The sequence below is a fragment of the Callithrix jacchus genome, chromosome 15 (genome assembly GCF_049354715.1).
Source record: "Callithrix jacchus isolate 240 chromosome 15, calJac240_pri, whole genome shotgun sequence".
Classification (NCBI taxonomy): domain Eukaryota; kingdom Metazoa; phylum Chordata; class Mammalia; order Primates; family Cebidae; genus Callithrix; species Callithrix jacchus.
Window position 1 is genome coordinate 19,372,284 of NC_133516.1, and position 23,616 is coordinate 19,395,899.

The following is a 23,616-nucleotide window of genomic DNA, read 5'->3' on the forward strand; positions in this document are numbered from 1 at the left end:
TACTATAATCTTAGCAGGTTTCTGAAGAGAGTAGATGTCTTCATTCTACCATGTTTAACTTGAAGTTAGGAGTAGCCAGGTGACAAAATTGTTATTAGGATAAAATCTGACAGCGTATATGAAAGCAGTTTGTTCACTGTAAAGCTCTACACACACCAGGAATTATTGCAGTACACAAACAAAAGCTTCTTCAGATATTTTTCATCGGTGGAAATAAGTGAGATTACGTTAACAGCACCAAGTCAGCTGTCTCTGGCTTTTACTCACCCTCACTTTCATAAGGCCTTATGCCCATTAAATCCTCATCCAGATTTTTGGGAGTTTCCAGAACCAGGAAACATTACTTTAAAACTTAGCTTTAGTACAAGGCAAGGTGTTTTTAGTCACTTGGGTATAAATCAGTATATAAGGCAATGATTTCCTTCACTTGTGGATTTTTAGCCCTGGAAGAAATGCACCAGACTACCAATACAATTCAGCTATCTAGCATAGTAGAAGATGGTAAATGCTATGGAAAAATAAAAAGTGTTTCTAGTATAAGGAGTTTGGGAGTGTCAGAGTTGAGAAGGGCCGCAATTTAAAGTGGAATAGTCAGTGTGGGCCTCATTGAGAAGGTGACTTTTGAAGAAAAATTAAAGTAGGTGAGTTGATGAAGCAATGTTGATATCTGGGGGAATAATGTTGAGGACAAAAAGAACTGCAAGGTGGGGGTAGGTTAGTACCTGATAGGTTTGAGGACAGTGTTTTTGGAGCAAATGAGTAAAAGGGAAAGAGAAGAATGGAGATGGTGAAGGAATACAGATCCTATAGAGCTGTTGTCTAGGAACTTGACATTTGTTTTTTTACTGAGACGGAGTCCCTCGGTTAGAGTTTAGTTAAGGTACATGATGCTCCTTATGTTGTAAAAAGATTACTCCATATAACCAAAGGTGCTTTACATCATATACCATTAAGGAATTGCAAATTAAAACAACAATGGGATACTACTGCACACCTATTAAGATGGCCAAAATTTAGAAGACTGACAACACCGAATGCTGGTGAGGATGTGGAGCAACAGGAAATCTTCATTCATTGCTGCTAGAAGTCCAAAATGGTACAGATGCTTTGGAAGATAGGTCAGTAGTTTTGCTACAAAACTAAACATACAATCCAACAAACATGCTCTTGGTATTTACCCAAAGGAGTTAAAAACTTATGTCTCCACAAAACCTTGTATGTGCATATTAACAGTAGCTTTATGCAGAATTGCCAAAACTTGGAAGCAACCAAGGTGTCCTTCAGCAGGTGAAGGCATAAATAAACTTTAGTATACCAGGCAATGGATTTTATTTAGCCCTGAAAAGAAATGAGCTATCACCATGAAAAGATGTAGAGGAAACTTATGTACATATTACTAAGTTAAAGAAGCTAACCTGAAAAGGCTACCTACTCTATGATTCCAAGTATATGGCAGTCTAAAAAAGCAACGCTATGGGGAAAATAGAAAGGTAAGTGTGTTTTTGGATTTAGAGGGGAAGGAAGAATGGATAGATAGGCAGAGCACTGAGGACTTTCAGGGGCAGTGCAATTACTCTGTGTGATGCTATCATGGTAGGTACATGTCATTCTAAATTTGTCAGACCTGCAGAATGTACAACACCAAGAGTAAATCATAATATAAACTATGAACTTTGGATGTTAATTATGTCAGTATAGGCTGATCAACACTTCTTGTAAGAAGCGTACTACTCTGATGAGAAATGTTGTTAAGGGGGAGGTTACATAAGTGTCAAAGCAGAGTGTATATGAGAAATTTCTGTACCTTCTGCTCAGTATTCCTGTGGACCTAAAACTGGTCTAAAAATAGTTTATTTAAAATGATTACTTTAGCTTCTATGGCTCCAAGTATTTTTCTGCCTGAGCAACAGTTGCAGTTAACTGAGATGAGGGAGGTTTGGATAGACATTTTTGCAAAAAGAACATTAGGAAATAAGTTTGGTGAAGCTACATTTTAGATATCTATTGATGTTTATTGTTTTTTTTCCAACAAGTTTGTCAGCTGAAGCTCATTAACATCCACAATAGATGTTTTTTTCTGGCCCTCTGCTGATGGCCACTGCCAAAATGCCACTTGAAGATATATGCAGTCGTCATGAGAACAGTGGTATCTGTGCCAAAGGTTCTTAGCATAGTGCTCCAGTAAATGCTAAGCCTTGCAGCTCCAGAGAAGCCTTGTGGCTATGGAGTCCACACTAATTCCTGTAAAATAGGAACTTACTTCTTCCTCCTCGCCCCATTGGCATTACACATGCTCCATATCCTCAGCAATTTCCTTCACCTTCTATCTACAATTTCTTCCGCCTAAGGTTGAGGCATAAAGTCTCTTGGACTAAGACTTGTAATCTTTTCTTTTCCTCTTCATTTATCCTATATCCTTCAACTCCAAACTTTTCTTTTACCTACTCTCTTCCCTCACTCACCATAATTAAAATATTACCTTTCTGGTTCTGGTTCTGGACATGTTGATTCTCTGCTTGGGCTATTGTTAAATTACAATCATTTTTATGGACTCCACACTAGGAAAGAGTTTAAAGCAGAAACTGGTATGATGTATACTGCAGTGGAGTCCTAAATGTCATAGAGGAAACTTCCAGCACCTAATAATTGTTTATTTAGGTTCTAGCAGAAAGCATTAATTCAGCGGTGTAGCATAAAAGTATGACACAGCAGTGACACACCAAGAGTCCACTAATTTACTATTTAGACATCTCCATGACCCAAATGTTTCCAGGCATCCATTTTGTTATTTTTGTCTATTTGTCCTTCCTCAGACTATACGAATAGATTTCTGGACATTTCCACTAACTGAAATAACTATTCCTAAATTTGATGTTTTGGAATTACAGATGTCTTTAATACTTTAAATTGATAATCCAGACCTCAAATCAGCTTGTTTTTATAATAGCTTCATTTGGAGGTGGGGAGCCTAAAATTTCTTCATATGGAACAGGATACAGGTCAGGGGTTTGAGTCTGAAGGTGAATTCCAACAGTTGGACTCACAGCTGCTTCTGTCCCTGGAAAGAAAGATGAAGATTTGTAATCTTTCTAGTGAGCATTAAACATAAGTACATGAACTGCCTGAAAAAACATGTCATTTCTTGGATCACTGAAGCAACAGAAAATTATTTGTATCCATGAGAAAAAATTTACAACCGCCTTGTTCTTTTCAGTAAAAGTTTAGTAACATAACAAACAAAAAGAATTGGTTGCATGAACTGATGATATCATCATTATCTAACCCATCAAGCAGTATTTACAGTGTAGCAGCTGAAACTAGAAGGAATATCCTCTTTTGTGGATCACAAGACAGGAGTCCTCTAAACACTAATGGCATTTCAGCTAATGCTCCCATCATGGGAAATCTAAGTTGCATTATAAACATTAAAATATCACTTTCAAAATTTTATTATTTTACATTTATGCTTGCAAATTTCAATACAAATTAATAATTATCTCTAGTAAATAGTAAAAAATTTTAAGTTCAGTGGTGAAAAGTGTGCATTTAAAGTATACACACACAATAAAGATAATACATTTTAAAATATTTTTTTAAAATACTTTGAAACCAAATTTTGACTTCTAGATTATGCATCATACAGACCACTAAATATTACAAACTGAACTTTTCTTCCACTAACTGGTAACCTTGAAAGACTATGCACTTATTTTAATGGCTCTTTTGGAAATTGACTATTAGTATATCCTTTAAAGAATGGGATTGAGTCACCACCCCCAAAATAGTGGTATTTTATAACCACCTTTATATTAATATATGGCTATATATAGAAAGGTGGTCACATACACACACACACACACACACACACACACACATATATGCTTATATGTAAAGAATACGTATATTCACCTGGATCTTTACCTACCTTTAAATGATTTTGACTGTTTTTTGCCAAAACCATAGCAGGCATCAAAAATTCATCTTTAAAAAGAAACAAGTCCCTTGAACTAAATCTGACCTCTGGATGATTTTGTATACTGAATTTATGAAACACAGTCATATCCATACATTTACCTGTTGTCTATGGCTGCTGTACACTACCAGCAGAGGTGAATAGTCCCCACATAGACCCCATGTTTTGCAAAGCCAAAAATATTTTCTATCCGGCTGTTCATTGAAAAAGTTTGCTGACCTTTCTTAAAGGAGTAAGATTGGATACCATTAGGAATATTACAAAGAACATGCCACAATGATCAAAAGAATTCAAAAAGTAGTTGCATATTAGCTGCTTCCCTAGGATCCGTAGGGAGGTGACTCAGAATGATTGCTTTGAAGCGAATAATGTTAATTTACAATAACGGATTTTCATACATTTGTGTTTGTCTTATTTCTTTTTCACCGTACAGAGCAAAGACTAATAATTCAAATATGTAAAGTGTGGGATCATATTTAGAATATATGTCTCACCGATGGTTTAGCACTTTTCCTAGCATTATCTATGTAATTAGTCTATTTTTAGGCTATTACATAATATTTCTTTACCTCAATTTTCTCTTAGTTAATTAAGGTATACTACTAGTATCTACCTCTATAAAAGCAAAGCCTAATGAGCATGATGTACTTAAAACAAGACCTGGCATACAGTGGTCATACATCAGGGTTTACTATTATTATGACAACATGTAAAGACTGTACTCATCCTAGGAACATACATGCATCTTCTTTCATTTACAATATTGTTTTTCAATCCATCCTCTTTTCAAGGTTAAATAATGATTTAAACATGATCATTATTAATTATAATATTGAAGTTATTATGTGATAAGTATCATGGAGCCAGAGCCCTTTGCAGTGTGTAAGTTTGGGTTGATGTCAGATAAGTCTGTGGGACTTGATCAATCAGAGCTAACACAGGTTAACTATACTTGTCCCAGTAATTTCCTCCATTGTCAATACTTGTACTGAATGATGGCTATTTTCTTGGTGAACTGCTTCTAGTGTATTTAGTACAATGTCAAAGTAACTTAAATATCCTTCTGCTTAGACATGTTCAACCAAACTGACTTGACACATCTATTATTTGTACCAGCTCCAATTTATTTCTACTACCTCTGTCAATACTGTGTTCCTAGTGATAGAATCTTTAAAGTTGCTTTCTTAGAAAACGTTCATTATTCTCTTACTACAAATTTTCTGCTGATCTTGAACTTGTTATTAAAACCACAAGGCATTTGGAAAACATAACTAAGCCAATATGCTCAGGAAGTTTTGAAAACCAAATATATGTTCTATCAGTTTTCAATTTTTTTCAGAGCATGTTTACATATAATATCAATTGATCAGATGCTGGGGAGAGGAGGCATTTTTATCTTTTGACAAATTAAGAAACTGAGAGAACTGAATTTAAAATGTCAGCAAAAATTTTATAGATTTTACAGAACTGCTGTCTAAGATGTTCAAATTCATTGTTCAGTATTGTATAACCAATAAACTTACTGCTTAGGTTTTATAGCCAGAGTTGAGATTTCCTATGTTTTTAAGAATCACTCAAATAGACTTCACCTCTTTCTACATGTTCTGTCTACTTATTTCTTCTCTTCCCTTTACCTCAATCCTTTTTCTTCTATGGGAGTGGCCAGAAAGACTGAATTTGAGTCACAGTTTTACCATCTACTTACTATGCTGCTTAATCTCTAAGTGCCTTTGTTCCCTCACTTGTAGAGTGGTCAGAATGATAGTGAACTTTCATAGAGTGTTAAGAAAGAATAAATGAGATTAGGGATGGCAAGTGTTAGCACAGGGCATGGCTCTTGGGAAATGCTCAATGAATATGAGCCGTTGCTATTATCATGTCTTTTCATGAGAATCTGTGAATGAAATACTTCCTATTTTATTACCAAAAATAAGTAACACAATATTTACACATAAAACATGAAACAGAGGGAAATGGCATTTCTAAAAAAGTCATAAAATGAAAGAATCCTGGAATACTTGGAGAGAGAAGAGAACAGAGCCTGTAAGACTCTGCTTCTTGTTCACCTCTCTGCAGCTCTTTTTCTCCCCAGCTCAGAGCACTCATATATAAACACCGCTGCAATGCTGGTGTTTCTATTTTCCCTGAATTAGAAAGAGGGAAGATTATCCCTAAAATTGCAGGAGAAATGGGGTCAAGGAGGTTGTATCATTGAAGGGCAGCATTATCGAGCAATCAGCCCCAATATGAAGCTAAGCCAAGATGAGTATCCCTAGGAGGGGTGTCCTCTGGTCCTTCATCTTGCGATCACATCAGGAAAGCTCATTAGGAAGCTTTGTCAAGCTTGAGAAAACCCAGCTCCAGTCCACAGACCTCGTGGCATAAAGGCAAAGGGACCCTTATTTAAATGTTATGTAATTGATTATGTTTCATTAAAAACATGGACAAAAGATTGTGGAGGTCCTTCTCCTGTGGTCTCAAATTCTCTGTTTTCTAATGTAAAGTCCATTGTTTTTCTGCCTCAAGCTCTATTTGTCCTTTTCTCACCTCCAAAACTCCAAATATTTTCCATTAATCATCTTTAAATGTCTTGCTTCCTCATTAAGATGTGCTTTTATTCAGCATCACAACTTTATTTTTAATAAAACCTATTGTCATTCTTATTTTTAGTAAATTAAAATAAAAATGTTTCATTTTTAATAAACTCTGAAATCCCTTTGACATTACCTATTTTTCAAACACAAATTTAAAAAACAACATAATCAACAAAACCAAAATCCTTATCTTTTTTAAAAAACTATTTTTAGTATCTGTTTTACCTGTCATACTTGCAGTCCTTGGATTTATGAACTGCTGAGCAATGATCACAAACAATAGAGATTTGGGATGCAGCTGGTCATGTGAGGATTTTAATGATATTTATCTTCTTCTCTCTCAACCTTCACTAAAAATTTGCATACATTCCTTTTAAAAACTCACCATCTGTGCCTCAATGTGTGTTTTCACTTCCCATTTCCACATTTGAGAAAGGGGGAAATCTGGCTGCAGGTTAATACGGTTTGGATCTGTGTCCCTGCCCAAATCGAATGTTGAATTGTAATTCCTAGTGTTGGAGGTGGGGCCTGGTGGGAGTTGACTGGATCATGGGAGTGGTTTATCACGAATGATTTAACCCCATGCCCTTGGTGCTGTTCTTGTGATAGTGAGTTCCCATGAGATTTGGTTGTTTAAAAATGTGTAGCACCTCCCCCCCGCCCCCCCCCCCCCCCCCCCCCCGTCTTCCTCCTGACCCAGCCATGTAAAGTGCTTGCTCCCTCTTTGCCTTCGGCCATGATTGTAAGTTTCCTGAGGTTTCCCCAGAAGCCAAGCAGATGAAAGGAAAGCACTGTGTTTCCCACACAGCATGCAGAACCATGAGCCAAGTTAAGCCTCTTTTTTAAATATAAATTACCCAGTCTCAGGTATTTCTTTATAGTAATGTAAGATGGATTAATACAGGAAATATTCTGTGTTTTCAGTTGTCTTATCACTTAGGAGATATTCTGAAGGCATTATTAAATTAGGTAAGATACTGAAGGATATGGTTTGGCTATATTCCCCACCCAAATCTCATCTTGAATTGTGCTCCCATAATTCCCATGTGTTGTGGAATGGACCTGATTGGAGATAATTGAATCACAGGGTGGTTTCCCCCAACACTGTTCTTGTGGTAGTGAATAAGTCTCATGAGATCTGATGGTTTAATCAGGGGGTGCTGCTTTTGTGTCTTCCTTACTTTCTCTTTGCCTGCTGCCATGCAAGAAGTGACTTGCTCCTCCTTGCCTTCCATCATGATTATGAGGCTTTCCCAGCCATGTGGAACTGTAAGTCCATTAAACCTCTTTCTTTTGTAAATTGCCCAGTCTGGGGTATGTCTTCAGCAGCAGCATGAAAATAGACTAATACACTGAGATAAGAAAATATTGTAGGCTGTGCGCAGTGGCTCAAGCCTGTAATCCCAGCACTTTGGGAGGCCGAGGCCGGTGGATCACGAGGTCAAGAGATCGAGACCATCCTGGTCAACATGGTGAAACCCCGTCTCTACTAAAAATACAAAAAATTAGCTGGGCATGGTGGCGTGTGCCTGTAATCCCACCTACTCAGGGGGCTGAGGCAGGAGAATTGCCTGAACCCAGGAGGTGGAGGTTGCGGTGAGCCGAGATTGTGCCATTGCACTCCAGCCTGAGTAACAAGAGCGAAACTCAGTCTCAAAAAAAAAAAAGAAAAGAAAAGAAAACATTGAAACAAATGAAAAAAAAATTACCCCAACACAGGTGCTGAACAAAACACACCCACATAATACTAGAATTATTTATCTTTTATGGTTCAGGGAAGGAAGTAAGAAGGTCTGAGAAACTATAGCATAAACGATGCCATTCGAAAAGACATAAGGGCATTGAGTAGACACTTTATGGGTTGTAGCAGAGATGGTAAAGGAGAACTGCATCCAGAAATGAGTGAAGTTCAGGGCAGCATAATAAGGGAATAAGGGAAATGAGGAGATTCTGGAGCTGACACCAGGAAGAGGAAGTGGACCTGAAGACAAAAAAAAAAAAAGAATTTAGAGTTTGATTAAGGTAAGTAGGTTAAATTTTAGTTCTTAAAATATTGCGAATTTTAAACTGTTTCTTCTCTTCTTCCTCTTTCTCTTGCTCCACATCTTCTCCTTTTCTGCCTTTTTGACTTCTGATCTTCTTCTTCTTTCTCTGACCATACCTCTTCTTCCTTCTCACTCCCCAAGAGAGAGTTGCATTAATTTACCAGAGTTGTCATAACAAAGTACCGCAGACTGGATCATTTAAATAACAGAAATGTATTTTCTCACAATTTTGGAGACTAGGCATCCATGATCAAGTTTTCAACATGGTAGGTTTCTTCTGAGGCTTCTCTCCGTGGACTGCAGATGGCCACCTTCTCCTTGTGCTTCGATATGGTCTTTACTTTGTGCCTGTCTGTCTGTGTGCTAATATCTTTTGATAAGAATGACGGTCATATTGAATTAAGGTTCATCTCAATTACTTCATTTTAATTTCATTGTCTTTGTCTTTTTATAGACCCTATCTTCAAATATAGTCATAATCTGAGATACTGGGGTTAGAATTTGAACATGTGAAATTGGGTGGGACACAACTCAGCCCACGATAGGGGGCATCAGAGGAAATGTTTTTCCCTTTCTGAAAGGTGAAGAGCTTCCTAACATATTATGCACATAGAGAGTGATCACTGAGCACATAAGTGCCAGGATCTCTTCTACTGAATCCAACAACTTCTGAGAAGCTCCTGAGTCTGGGAACCACAATTCAGGGGCACAGATCCTATGAAGTGGAAGGAAGACCAGTTATCTAAAGACTGAATCAGCAGAGTACTGTGAAAACACAGGAACATTGGCCCAGGAAATGCTAATGGGGTCTGTGGTATTTGACTGAGCTCCAAGGACCTCTCCCAGATAGGAAATCTCATCAGACATTGGGAAGGTACTGGGAACACCTTCCTTAAACCTTTTATAAGGATCCAAGCCCAGTGTTTGTATTTATTTTTTCTGTTTAGTATTTCTTTTCTTTTCTTTCTTTCTTTCTTTTTTTTTGAGACAGAGTCTTGCTCTGTCTCCAGGCTGGAGTGCAGTGGTGCAACCTCAGCTCACTGCAACCTCTGCCTCCTGGGTTCAAGTGATCCTTCTGCCTCAGCCTCCCGAGTAGCTGGGACTACAGGTGTGTGCCACCACACCTGCCTTTTGTATTTTTAGTAGAGACGGGGTTTCACCATGTTGGCCAGATGGTCTCGATCTCTTGACCTCGTGATCTGCCTGCCTTGGCCTCCCAAAGTGCTGGGATTACAGGTGTGAGCCACGGCGCCCGGCTTCTGTTTAATATTTCTAATCAGAACAACTGGCAACCTGCACCATGTAATAGTGTCAGTAGGTCCAACTGAAAGAAATTTTCTATTTTATATATTTTAACAATAGTGTAATTTTCCCACCCAAGTTTCTCAATCAGAAGTTTCCTCTTAGTTCTTCTCAGTTGAGGGCTGCTTCCAGAAGATCCTGAGAGTCAAACCTCTGCCCCATAGGTCAGAAGAGCAGAGTTATTTTAATTATGTGGGCATATATTCAATAAATGGTGATAATTAAGTAAAGTAAGTTTTGGGGAAAAAAATTTTAAAATTAAGTTCTGGGAGGAACCCAAGGTTAATATCTCAAATCTAGTCTCTCCATTAAAATATTTCAAATGACCCATTTCCCACATTCTGTATTCAGGGGGTAGTATCCTATCTTCTCCTTTTTGCTCAAGAAATGGCAGGGAGTCCAGAAACTTTATTTTATATTCTAACATGTCGCCAGTGTCATTCCAGAGATTTCTCATTTTTCTCTTTCTGTTCCGAACAGCGACTGTGAGGGAATTTCAGAAGCTCAGTCCGGTAACCTTGATGTGGGCATATGAATCCTGGGACAGCTGGATTTAATCCTTAGCTGTGAGCACATACTCTGTGGGAGCTGTGGAGGTAGATGCTGTGGTTTTGAGCTTCATCGCCTTCTGTAGCCATAAAAGTAAGCAGTTCTCTAATTTCTTTAGGAGAGCAGTTTCTTTTTATAGAAATATTAAGTAGAAAGAATCATTTCTCTGGAGAAGTGAAAGTATAATGAGGACCTAATGGGGAATGTAAGTTTAGCTTTCAGACTGTCTTGAAATATTGACTGTCTGAAATTTACTTCCAGAAATTACTAGGTAAGAAGCCACTAGAGATGGGAGATCACCTCTTCCTAAATTATTCTTTTGTGTTTTGTTTTGGAGAGGAGAAACAGGATTTCCAAAAAGCATAGCGCTGGACACCACATCCACATCAAAGACTGTCTGAATAGCTGTTCCCTGCTTGTCCTGACATCCTGAGCATCTCCGGGACATGATGGAAGATGGGCAGTAGGTGGACAAACGTAATGCTCAATTCAGTGTAGGCACAAGAAAAGATGAATAGGGCGGAGCAATTAATGGGAATCAATAGTGGAGAGATTTGCAATGCAACTAAGGATGGAAGGGTTTAAATGTTTCTTGAGCAAAATAAGATCTGGAAGTTAAATCAGTGGAATTGAGAGAAAAGGCTAGAGTGAGGATGGGCATGAAGATCCTGGAGCACAAGCCCTACCACTGCAGAGCTGCTCTAAAGAAACATCTAGATGTTCAAATAGTGAGCACCTCTTACTCTCTAGGGCTGGGCTGGGCTGTGAGTGACCAGCCCACATTTTCACTGGTTCCCTATCGCCAGTTCTGGAGAATTTAAATTCGATTTGTTGACTTACAGTAAACATATATGCATGTATGTTTATCCTTGAGAGTGAGAGAAGTAAATAACATCCTCTCAGATAAATAACAGTCACTTTTCCAAGTTGATATTTAGGAATTAGAGATAATATCTGAAAATTTTCAAATGACTACTTAGTATTTGACAAATGTAAAACAAATTGTGACCGTATGTTTTTTAAATGCAATTAATACCCAAGGTTTTTTTTTTTTTTTCAATCTGGAAACTACAACGCAAGAAATATAAAAGCAACAGACAAAGAAGTATATAACCATGGCACATAAACTGCTTTAAAAATTATAACAGGAAAACTGACTAGCTTAATAATATACTTTAAAAGTAACTTCTTTTAAGATTCAAGATAAAAGGTCTTTCTCAAAGTGAGAGAAGAGCTGAAAATACTAGCCTGCATTTTTCTTTTTAGAAACTTAAGTTCAGATTAAAAAGCATAATTGCATTTACTTATTAAATACCTCTAGGTAAATAAAGAAAAATAGTCCAATGTTACCATGTTGACTCCTTTGACTAACATATTTTGCTAAAAGATCAATAACCCTATTTCCCTCTATGCCCCGTGGAAAGGGCTTTTGATTTTAGGAGAAAGAACTTATTGTTATTAGAGAGTTTAATTATCCTTTCTAAAATAACCATTTTCCGAACTGGTAATGTTTGCCTCTGTTTAGTAATAACTTCTGAAGGAGAAAAAAAGGCGGAAGTGAACATAATCATTATGTTAGAAAACTGAGTTTGATGTTAGTACATTTTTGTTTATTTTTACCCCACTTTTCATCTAGCTGTTAGTTTTTCTCAGGGCACACCTTGCTCCATCTATTGAAAATTTCATGGTGGCTCAAGTTTCTGAAAGATGGCTTTAATTATTATCTCTGTTAAGTACTCTTGAAGTAACTGTAGTGTGGAATGCAGTCCCTTAAAATAAAGTCTCACAACAGTCCCTGGTTGGGACAATTCTTAAGATGAAGAAACAGCTATCAGTTATGGCCTCCCAGAAATCAGTAAGTTGCTGGGTTTTTTTTCTACTCAGAGCTGAGACTGGCAGCTATAAATAACTCTAAGCCCTTAATTTTCTCCATTCTTTATTTCCTTATGCAAACTGGAAAATGAAGGAAAGGGCATGGTTTTGGGAGAGGGGTTGGGCGCTGAAAGGATCAGGATGCTGAGATGAAGGGGCATGAAAATTGACATTCTCCTGACCATTCCACGGAACTTCAGATTCTGCACTGACCACAAACAGTCTGGAAAGTTTTGTTCAGTGTTACTTCAGAGGAGTTCAGTAAAGCATAGGAAGCTCAATAAATGAAATTACAAATACAAGTTAAGATAGGTTGATAATAAAAGCTCAGAGATGCTTTTCAGTACCGTGAACCCTACCATTCACCTGGACTGTCCAGCCCTTCTCTTCTCTTCTGCTTGTTGAACACAAAATATTTAGTTGCTGTCCCTATACTCAACTGTGGGTCAGTTCCCTAGACACGTTTTCTTTCTTCTGAGAGTGTCTTTCTTTTGAAATTTTCTCCCTTAAACTCTCCTCAATGCAGGTCTTTCTGTCTCCAATAAGCCATATTTTTTTCCAAGTTCACAAATCTGCTTTTGGGAGAATAGTTTCTAAATTCACTACAAAACCACTAAGTTTCTAAAAGGAGTCCAAAGTGTGTAGGCAACTCACCATAAATGGAGTCCAAGTCTCCAACAGCAAAAACGGCCATGGTGCACCTGTGCGAATCAATTCGGGGTCTCCTCAGCCAGCACTGGAGGCAGAGGACCACTGCTCCACAGAGAAGAGTTGTCACAAAAACCAGCAGCAGAATCCTGACTCCAAAAGTTACCAGGGAAGAATGAGGAAGAGCATACGGGGAAGTTAAGAGCTTCCATTACTACCTGGAAGTGGATGAGTACTCAGCTATACTGGTCACAAGCAATCTGGGACATGAATTCCTTAAGCAATTTCCTACCACCACCCATACATTTCCACTGAATCAAAATTAGTCTTTGGCCTCAGAGAGGGTTGATCTTTCTGGGTGGTAGTAGTCATTTTCTCCTTGGGAATTAGAGGGTTATTCTAAAAGACAGTGTCTTAATTTATTCATCCATTCTTCCTTTTATCCATCCATCCATCCATCCATTCAGTTAGTATTTAAGCAACTGCACACACTTTAGATATTGGGGTTAAGAATTCAAAAGTACACAGAGAGGGTCTCTGCCTTTGAGGAGCTAGCCCGCTAATTGATTCAACTGACAATGTTAAGTTGAGAATATACAAATGTCAAGATGTAAGAGGTTAACATTTCCGAAGGATTACCTCATAGAAGAGATAGGCTTATTTGGAATGGCTTTTAAGGCCAGAACTAATTTCAAGACAAAGAACAATTATTTTGCTGATAAAGAGTTTTGACTCTAGAATAAACTCTTATTCTTAAAAATAGTGAGTCCCTTTGTCACAAGTGCTTAAGTAAACACTAGCCAACAATCTGAAAGTGATATTTCTATATTGATTTGCATGACCCCTTAAGCTGTATGATTTCATGTACCATCTCAGATTATTTAGGACAAAGGGTTTGTATATGCCACAACTGTCATATAAAACAAATGGAGGATATTCTTACCAGATATACCAGTCATTAGGTTGTCGATCATTATAATTTACACACCTGGTGATAAAGAAAGAGTGTTAGTCCTGGAACTCTGGATAGTCAAAGCCTATTTCTTTCACCCAATAAAATTGGTATTGATCACACTTGTTTCTCCAAAAAAAATCACCTACATATTCCTATACCAGCTCATGCCTCCCAGCACCCAACATAATTATGCAAATGTTTATGCCCACTCCATTCAAGGCACTGGGAATACAAGTAAATGTGAAACTATCAGACTGATACACAAACAGATAATTGCACTGTAATGGGTTTGATTCTAGAGTTACAAATACTGTTATGCATTGAAAAGGCAGTCACTAACTCTTCAGGGACAACAAATCATAGGTGTTAGATGTTAGGCAGGTAACCATTATACTGTTCATCTAGAGACCTATAGTCACTTAAAACTCAGATTTTCCAGGGAAGAATACCTTGGTAGAGAATGGGAGGCATTGGACAACTGGTTGCACTCTTGTTATACAATTGGTGAGGGAAGAAATTAGGCTGGGGGGAAAATGAATGAATGTGGCCATACCTACCATTTACCAAGGAGTAAGAAGTTGATTCCTTCAGTCAGAATGGTCAAATCATTTGTGTGTCTAGCCACAACTCAATCATTCCTGAGACAGGTTTTAAAAGATCACAGACAAACACAGTTCACAAGTGAGTTTTGGGAGGTATAACTCTGCAGGTGTAGAGAGTCCTTCACTATGTCTAACATGGCACACTAAATGTAACTTTGCTGATGGACTTTCTTCATACCTCAATATACTTTTAAGGTATTCTGAGCTTGAAAAGTAGAAATCTGTTATTCACAGTCAGATACGCTTCTAAGAAGACAGGATACTAAATCATATCTTCTTCGGCCATTGTTAAAATACTTCAGTTCATTTCAGTTTGAAGACATTCATAAATGTCAGTTCATGTATTGCTTCTAGCTTCCATGAGGAAGCAGGTGTCATGCCCATCATCATACCAATCAGAAATGACTTTTAGCATATGTGAAGTGTCAATTTAAACATTTTATCACTAACATTTCAGACAAGAACCAGTTACCCAGCCTACAGATTAATTCGTCCCACTCCACATATAAATATCTCCTCCTTCTTTTTTTTCCTGTCTGTTTTTTGTTTGTTTTATCTTTGTTCTTTTAAGCACCCAGAGTGTTTAGCAAAATTCACAGGTACAAATGGCTGGGGGGAGAAAAAGGCAACTAAAGTGTGACTTTAAAAAGCATCCTAAGACAAATGACCATCAATAAAAGATGTGAAAAATAATTAATGGAACATACTTGCAAGGGAATATTGTTCAATCATCAAAAATAATGTAGACATGTTTATAAATAAGTCTTGTCAAGTAAAATAGTATAGATCCTACTTTATATGTACTATTTTCCACAAGTACAATGATTTCACCAAAATTACTACTAGACATAAATATATACCAGACTTGTAAAGTGCTCACTTCTCTTGAAGATGGAGTTATGAAGGACTTATACTTTTAATATTTTTGTTGTTTGACTTAATGTACATGAATCACTTTGTAGTTAAAAAAAAACTTTAAAATACTGTATTAAAAATATCAAAACCTTAAAAATACGTTGTTTTAAGAGGCGGATGTGGTGAAATTCTCTTAGTGTCCTGGCCCAATTAAAAAAGCACAAGGTTTTTTTTTTCAGTTGTGACATTTGAGCTGATGGTCAAGAGTTTGGATAATCTCATCTCCCTCCTCCTGCTTCTCTTTCTTTTTTCCATTTTAAAATAGCCCATATACTTATAGTTGAAGTCAATTCTAAATATTAATCACCTTATTTCGTTTTTTAAATCTAATCTTTAAGGCATTCTATTTTTTTCTTCCTGTGCTAACAATTTTCCAAACCGACTTATTTAACTTTTTCTTTAGGAGCTGGTGCACCCTCTGGTGGAGCTTCCGATAAGCAATAAAACTGCTAGGAAACAGCTGGAGAAATGCAGTAATTATGTAATTTCCAAATTGCAGGCACCTTTGAGATCATTTATTTCACCCTTACAATTTTATACAGTATACCACTGAGAGTTAAGGTGGAGAAAGGAAGAGGGAGGTCACTATCTAGTTAGGGACCTACACTGAAGCATGTGTCTTCTGGCTCCATATGCTCCCCTCCCCTAATTAGTATCTCCATTTCTTACTTAAATTCAAGTTTTAAACAGAAACTTTCTGAGTTCTTAAAAAATAAGAGTATTCTAATTATTCAAATACTACTTTCAAGGTATTCAGTATAGGAAAGTTATATTTTTGAAAATGAAGTTATTCCTCAGGGATTGTTCAAATTGGGATGATTATGCTGAAAAAAATATATAATCATCGGGAAGAAATGAAAGCTGACTGTAACATGTAAGAAAGACATTTGGAATAAGAATTATCTAGAATTTGTTGTTGAAGGAGATAATTTCTGTCCTTATCAGAAAGGCATTTTGTTTGTTTGTTTGTTACTTTGGTGTCATGGAGATGATTTCTGTACAACACGAATGGTTAGATGAATAGATCTTTATTCTTCCTCTCGGTGCTAAGAATCTGTGGACCTTATATTAACCATACATTTATGAACTTAATAAATTCAGGAAGAAATATACAGAGTTGCTCCATTGGTTTCTCTGTTACTTCACTCAGCACTATCTAGGCCAGCCACTCTTTTAAAACCAGTTGCATGATTTCATGTGAAATAACGGACTGTCAAACTTACACCACTATATGGTAGGGTCATACTAATATAATTCTCCTTTTACAACTGAGAAAACTCAGTCACAGAGACATTAAGTAACTTGCCCAAGTTAACATAGCTGGAAGTGGTAGAAGAAGGTTTTAAACCCAAATGGCCTGGCTGCAGAGTCCATGTCTCTTACCACTATGTAATGGTGCAACTGGGAACAGTAATAGCCAGCTCTAACCTCATGTTACTGTGTGTAGTATTGCCTGAGTGCTACCAACATCCTGCATTCCAAATGCTTTAAGGAAATATTGAAAAAATAAAATAAAAATTAGAGCCTGATGAGGATCAGACAGACAGAATAGGCCAATAGTGAGATCAGTTTGTAAACTGAAAATAGTAAATACCATATATAAAATCTAAATGAACTGCAGATCTGACTTAAGCTTTCTAGTAGCTAACATAATGAGAGAGAATATTGGTTATACAGTATCCTCTAAAATTAACAAAATGAACAGCATTACTCACCAGATGTACAACTATTCCTGGCATAGAAACCAGAGAAAAATTCAAGCTATAAGGCTTCATAAAGAGAACACTGTCAACCATCAAGAACAACGTTTTCCATAGTACTCTCAGAATGAATTCAATAACAAATTTGATGAATGCTTTTTCTTTTTAAAAAGTCATTCCTCAACATAGGCCAAAGGGTAATTCAGCTACAGTAATTTGAAGGAGGGATGAGTCTCAAATCATGCCACCCAGAAACTGATAGCAAATTGTTTAGTATCTTGAAGAATGAATGCACTAGGTATCCCTCAGGTATTTCACATCAGGTATACTCAGATGTATAATTGAGTAAATGTTGGATATGCAATATAGCTTTGTGGTTGAAATTCAGGACTCGGGAGTCAGTCCCAGGTCCAAATCCAGACTCTGCCTTTTAACTTACTTTCCTACTCTTGAGTAAGCTATTTCACTTTATCGAGCCACATAAGATGAGGTATATCATTAGAAAAATCTACCAATGCAATTAATTTACAGAATCTTTGATATGTATAGTCACATTTATGTTTCACAAATTAATCTGTGTTTGTACATTGATGCACATCAGTATCCTTGGCTATTTATCAGAATCAGAGTAAGTCAGAGGTGTGATGAGAGGGGCTGTGTCATGTTTTATTTCATAAAATGAATTACTTATAATATTTAAATTTTATACAAAGCACAGCAATGCTTTGTTCATATTAAAAATACAGTTATAAAAGTAAAATCATTGGGTTGGATAAGGAAAACATACCCTGGTTTTGCAAACAAATTTAAGTATAGAATAAAAAATAGAGCAGTTTATTTATTTATTTATTTTTGAGATGGAGTTTTGCTCTGTTGCCCAGGCTGGAGTACAGTGACATGATCTCAGCTTACTGCAACCTCCACCTCTTGGGTTCAAGTGATTCTCCTGCCTCAGCCTCCTAAGTAGCTAGGATTACAGGTGTACCTAGCTAATTTTAGTATTTTCAGTAGAGATGGGGTTTCACCATGTTGGCCATGCTGATCTCAAACTCCTGATCTAGTGATCCGCCCACCTTGACTTCTGAAAGTGCTGAAATTACAGGCATGAGCCACCTTACCCGGTCCACCCTCTTTATTTTTAATGGAAACTATAGGCAGACTGTTTTGCACAATTCTTGGAACATAGAGGTTTATTAATAAAAAAAGCTTTTGTTTCTAGCTAATTAGTGCCTCCTCCACATGGCTTCTACCTAGGCAATCCATGTTTCATGTTTTTACTTTTATACTCCCTTCCATTCTGATCCAAACCTCCCTTTTCTGTGTCCATTTTGCATGTGAACTTTGGAGAAGTTACCGTCCTTTTGTGTTGCTCATTTCTAAAAGACATTGGAAGTAGACCATCCTTATCATCCTTTTCACTGTACTCTGTACTTCGTGTGTTACTCTCTTATAGCAGTGCTGGTAAATTAATGAATGTCGTCTCTTGGCTGGGTAGTATATTTTAACAGGAGATAATATCTCAGATCAGAGAAATGATTCTAAACTGAAATACCTTGTATAAATATAGTTAGAGAAAGGATTTTGCTGGAGGGGGCTTTTTACTTCCTCAGAAAACAGCATGGCTTTTCTTACAGATTCATCGCACTGACACCGTCTTGTGATAACAAAATATTTGATATATTGCTCCCATCTTCAATACATTTACTTACCTTATACTTCCACCCTACATTCCCAGACACTCTCTTTTTCATTTTCTGCCAATTTGCGTTTCATTTGAGGGTTTTTTATTTTGTTTTTTTTTTTTACCCAAAAGCAGTTGTATTAAATAATGATAAACATTACAGTCCCTTAGATGCAAAATGATGTAGCCAAAGAATGTCATACCTAAGTACCAGTTGAAGTCCTACCACTAATTTACTCTTTCTCTTAAGTTTCAATTCCTTCATTTAAAAGGGAGAGCAGTAGCCTCAGTAGCTCTACGGTCAGCATAAAAACCTTCTTAATACCATATTTTTCTGTCATGTTCATTAGAGTTAGATTCAACGTTTAAGATCCTTTCCAGTTCTGAACTTCTTTATTTTTTTATTCTGGGTCAAAGGCAGAAGATGAGGAGATAAAATGAGGGCAGGCATGAAATCTAGTCAGATAAGCATACAAACAAAATCTGTGTTACATCACAAACAGTATAAGACAGAGTGAAAAAGCAGTTCCAAAATTAACGTAAAGAAATAGCAATGGGCCGGGCGCGGTGGCTCACGCCTGTAATCCCAGCACTTTGGGAGGCCGAGGTGGGTGGATCACAAGGTCAAGAGATCGAGACCATCCCGGTCAACATGGTGAAACCCTGTCTCTACTAAAAATACAAAAAAAAAATTAGCTGGGCATGGTGGTGCGTGCCTGTAATCCCAGCTACTCAGGAGGCTGAGGCAGGAGAATTGCCTGAACCCAGGAGGCGGAGGTTGCTGTGAGCCGAGACCGCACCATTGCACTCCAGCCTGGGTAACAAGAGCGAAACTCCCTCTCAAAAAAAAAAAAAGAAAAAGAAAAAGAAATAGCAATGGAGAGCCAAGCAAAGGCTGAAAGAGCAGCAGAAATTTAAGAAGCAGGTTATTAACCATAAGATGATCCACAAAAAACAGGTGACTGCTCCCAGGGTGTCGGAAAACATTTCATCCAGCATGCCCTTCTGCTATACAATACAATCATAGCTACCTGCTATAGAGAGAGCATGGCTTTGAGGTTAACAGACAGTGAAAAATGAAAACAGTGGCTAGGTGTGGTGGCTCACCCCTGTCATCCCAGCACTTTGGGAGGCCAAGGCAGGCAGAATGCCTGAGGTCGGGAGTTCAAGACCAGCCTGGCCAACATGGTGAAATCCCATTTCTACTGAAAATATAAAAAATAGCCAGGCATGGTGGTGCGCACCTGTAGTCCCAGCTACTCCGAAGGCTGAGGCAGAAGAATCACTTGAATCTGGGAGGCAGAAGTTGCAGTGAGCTGAGATCACACTCCAGCCTGGGAAACAAGAGCAAACTCCATCAAAAAAAGAAGAGTGAAAGAAAGGAAACAGAGAAAGAGAGAGAGAGAGAGAGGGAGGGAGGGAGGGAGGGAGGGAGGGAGGGAGGGAGGGAGGAAGGAAGGAAGGAAGGAAGGAAGGAAGGAAGGAAGGAAGGAAGGAAAAGAAAAGAGAGAGAGAAGGAGAGAGATTGGGGCAGGAAGGAAGGAAAGAAAGAAAACTGAAAACAGCTGGCTAACAGTAAGGGCTACAACCAGGAGAAGACAGTGCTGAGTGGAAACACTTTTCTAATATTTGCACTAAGTCATAATAAATTACAGCTATTAATTATCAGTGCAATTATTAATGACACCGTCTCTTCATCTCCTTATCAGAATTCTGAAAACCATTAAGTCTATAGCACAAAAAGTGAAAAAAATCAAGTGAATTATTCACATAATTCATATCACAAGCAGTTTGAAATATACACAGAGTACAGGTTAGAATTTTGGTTAGTTTGTCTGTATTTTAAAATGAGTTGTACAGAAAACTGCCTCCCTTGGTCACTGTGACTTTTGAGTTTGAATGCACCCATACATAACATTGTCATTCTTTTGTGAACTTAAAAGTAACTTTGAAACCTTGCAGGAGAGAAATTCAGTGTGCAAAAACATCTGCAAATCAGCCAGGCCCCTTATTTATTTAATGAAACTGATCATGATGAAAATTACCTTTTCCGTTTTCAAAAAAATGAGTCATCTGCATTTACAAACTGTTTACTTTTCTCCTTACATAATTATAATGATCAGTTGAAATTCAATTGGGCCTTTGCTAATGACTTGAGCCTTTTTTTAATACTTTGAATTTTTTAAATACTAAATAAAAACATGGAGTGTTTCACTGTTTACTTACATTTCATCTTCTTCACATGGTAGGTCCGAGAGCACCAACTGAAACACATGTTTAGAACAATAAAATCCAAACATCTCATCAGTCTAATCCTTTAATACAAGCAGCTCCTAGAGACAATGTGGGTTTATATCATTTCGTTTGCTTTTTTAATTAAAAGCTCAGTAGCAGAGTTTATTGTCGGTACACAGAATTTTAATTGAAAAAAATCTCTGCGTGGATCCTTAAGCTCAGCAGTGGCAGAAGGTATATATTGTGAACCAGATTCCATTTTTACATAGCAATATAAATGGATTTTACAACAACTTCTGTTTTTTTCTAGAAGTAGATTTTGCTTGCTTTAAAGAGTTTTTGTTCACCGTACATTTTTTGTTTTCATGTTTTAGCTAGTGGACAGAGGTTCATTATTTGTGATTATTATTTTCACTCAAAAAAAAAAAAAACAAGTTCCAAGTATATAAGTGGAAACAGAAGTCAATCCTATTAGTAATCAGTATTAAATATAAGCATGAAAAGGTGGCCTTAACCTGATCTAAGGCTAAGGTCCATTTAAGATCACATGACATTGCAGTGGATATTTACAGTCTTCTCTTTATCAGAGAAGAGAAAAAAAGTAATCATCATGGTTGCTTTGTTTGAAAAGTTCGATTCTATAAGCATTCTAAAATAATGCTGTTAGTTTTCTGAGCTGAGTGCCATAGGTTACAACATCTCAAACCCTAAATCACAAGGAAAAAGGCACTTCTTTCTCAAGGTTTTATTGTTTGTTTGCTTGCTTGACCCTTTGAACCAGGACTCCTTCCTTGTGCAATGAGAATGGCTTCAAATGGCAATTATCTGTAGCTCTAAACACTGAGTTTATGAGGTCAGTTGAAGTATTTATTTTCCTGGACTATAACACACAAATAAAAGTAAAAGTAAGAAGTTACACAATGTAAGTGATTGACTTGGGAATTCTGTGTGAGATGCGTCTTCCCCCTCTTAATCCCAAATGCATCTTCTTCAGCACCTTGTATTTACTCCACCAAGTTTATCTGGGCAAAGAGATTTGTGGAGTTGCAGATGGAGCCACGAATTGGCCATTAGAGAGCATGGTAATGAACAATTTCTAAGCACAGAAAATGAGTTGCATTCTTTTTTGCTAGAATGCTGCAAATAGATTTGCATACTAAGTAAAAGAAAAATAAGCATTCACATTTTGTCCTTAAAGAAAGTTTATTTATGAGTAGATGAAATCATTTGGGATCCAACTTAACAGATAAACAAATAAAGCCAGCATTTCATTTTCAAGTCACTTCCATGTCTTTTCTGTGTGTTGTACCCTAGAAATAGTACGCAGTATTACATTATTAGCACCTCACTACCAACACATTAGCTGTCAAACTTCCAGTTATTATGAAGAGGTAGGCAAAGCTGTAATATACTTTAGATCTAAATCTTTCAGATACCTTGCATTGAAGTAACACAGATACAGAGATACGTGTTAGTCAGAAAGGGATGCTGGAGCAGAGGAACTGAAATAAATCCTAAAATGGTTCTGTCTACATCAGTCAGCATGGAAAAACTGTCAAGCATCAAGTATGGTTGCAGGCAACAGTATACACATCTTAAATTAATCCAGCCGTAGCATTTTTGTTCTGTGTCAACAGCATTTTGAATTTAAAAAATACAGCAAAGCAAAGTTAAACAAAGGTTAAATTTGCAATCACATTCTTTCAATAGCAACAGAACTAATTAAAGGAGAAATAAGACTAATGTCATGGACATTTTTTGGTCCTTTTGACCAATGAATACAATAAATCATAAAATGCTAGTAACACTTGAAGGAAATCTTTTCAATGTAGACGCAGTTGCTCACACACAAATCTATAGCAAATCAAGTACTCAGAGGACCTCTGAAAACCTTTTTCCAGAAAGAGAGATAGTTACCTGGAATAGCAGCAAACACAAGATCCCTATTGTTGAGATCACTGAAGTGACACTGAAAAGTCTGGATCTTGACATATTTAAAGGACAATCAGCTTAGGGTAATGGTTTGCTGCCTGTGTTTACTTTCTTCTTTCTCAGAATGTACTAGCTTCTCTATAAGTTATGCTTCCTATCAGGACATGGATTAATGACGGCTTCTTGTGACTGGTGAAGTGCATGCTAGGGGAAGAATGTTGGGTGCATGCTTGCAGGTACTAAGAGCCCAAGGAATTTAAGTTTAAGGTCAGAACTTTAGCACTGTTTGTCAATGTCTTTAAAAGTAGGGGTCATAAATGCTGACTTACAGAGTTAGCTGGCTACTTAAATAACTTTCCACATTCAAGTGCATGTTTTATTCAGGGAGCTTTTGGATTTCTAATAGTATCTCACATTTGGAACATTTATTCAATTCTCTTTTCTTTGTTGGTGCACTTTGTTCTCTCCTACACACCATTTTCCATTCCAGAGCTAACCCAACCTTAGATATACATTTTTCCCTGTCTCATTGTTATGATATACAAGGTATATTTCAGTGTATATTTCATAAAACAATTCCATCACTACAACTGACAAAAAGGCAAGAATATCT

At 37.2% G+C, this 23,616-nt stretch overlaps 1 protein-coding gene across 1 annotated transcript; it reads right to left on the bottom strand.

Annotated features, from left to right (window-relative positions):
- Nucleotides 1-2,927: 2,927 nt before the first annotated feature.
- TMEM207 (transmembrane protein 207) lies at nucleotides 2,928-23,134 on the bottom strand. The gene is made up of 5 exons (XM_002758195.6): nucleotides 22,989-23,134; nucleotides 21,063-21,100; nucleotides 13,927-13,971; nucleotides 12,990-13,132; nucleotides 2,928-3,058 (listed from the first exon to the last, which is right to left on the bottom strand). Exons 1-5 carry the CDS (start codon nucleotides 23,061-23,063, stop codon nucleotides 2,928-2,930), a joined length of 432 nt encoding a protein of 143 aa, XP_002758241.4. The 5' UTR covers nucleotides 23,064-23,134.
- Nucleotides 23,135-23,616: the final 482 nt, after the last annotated feature.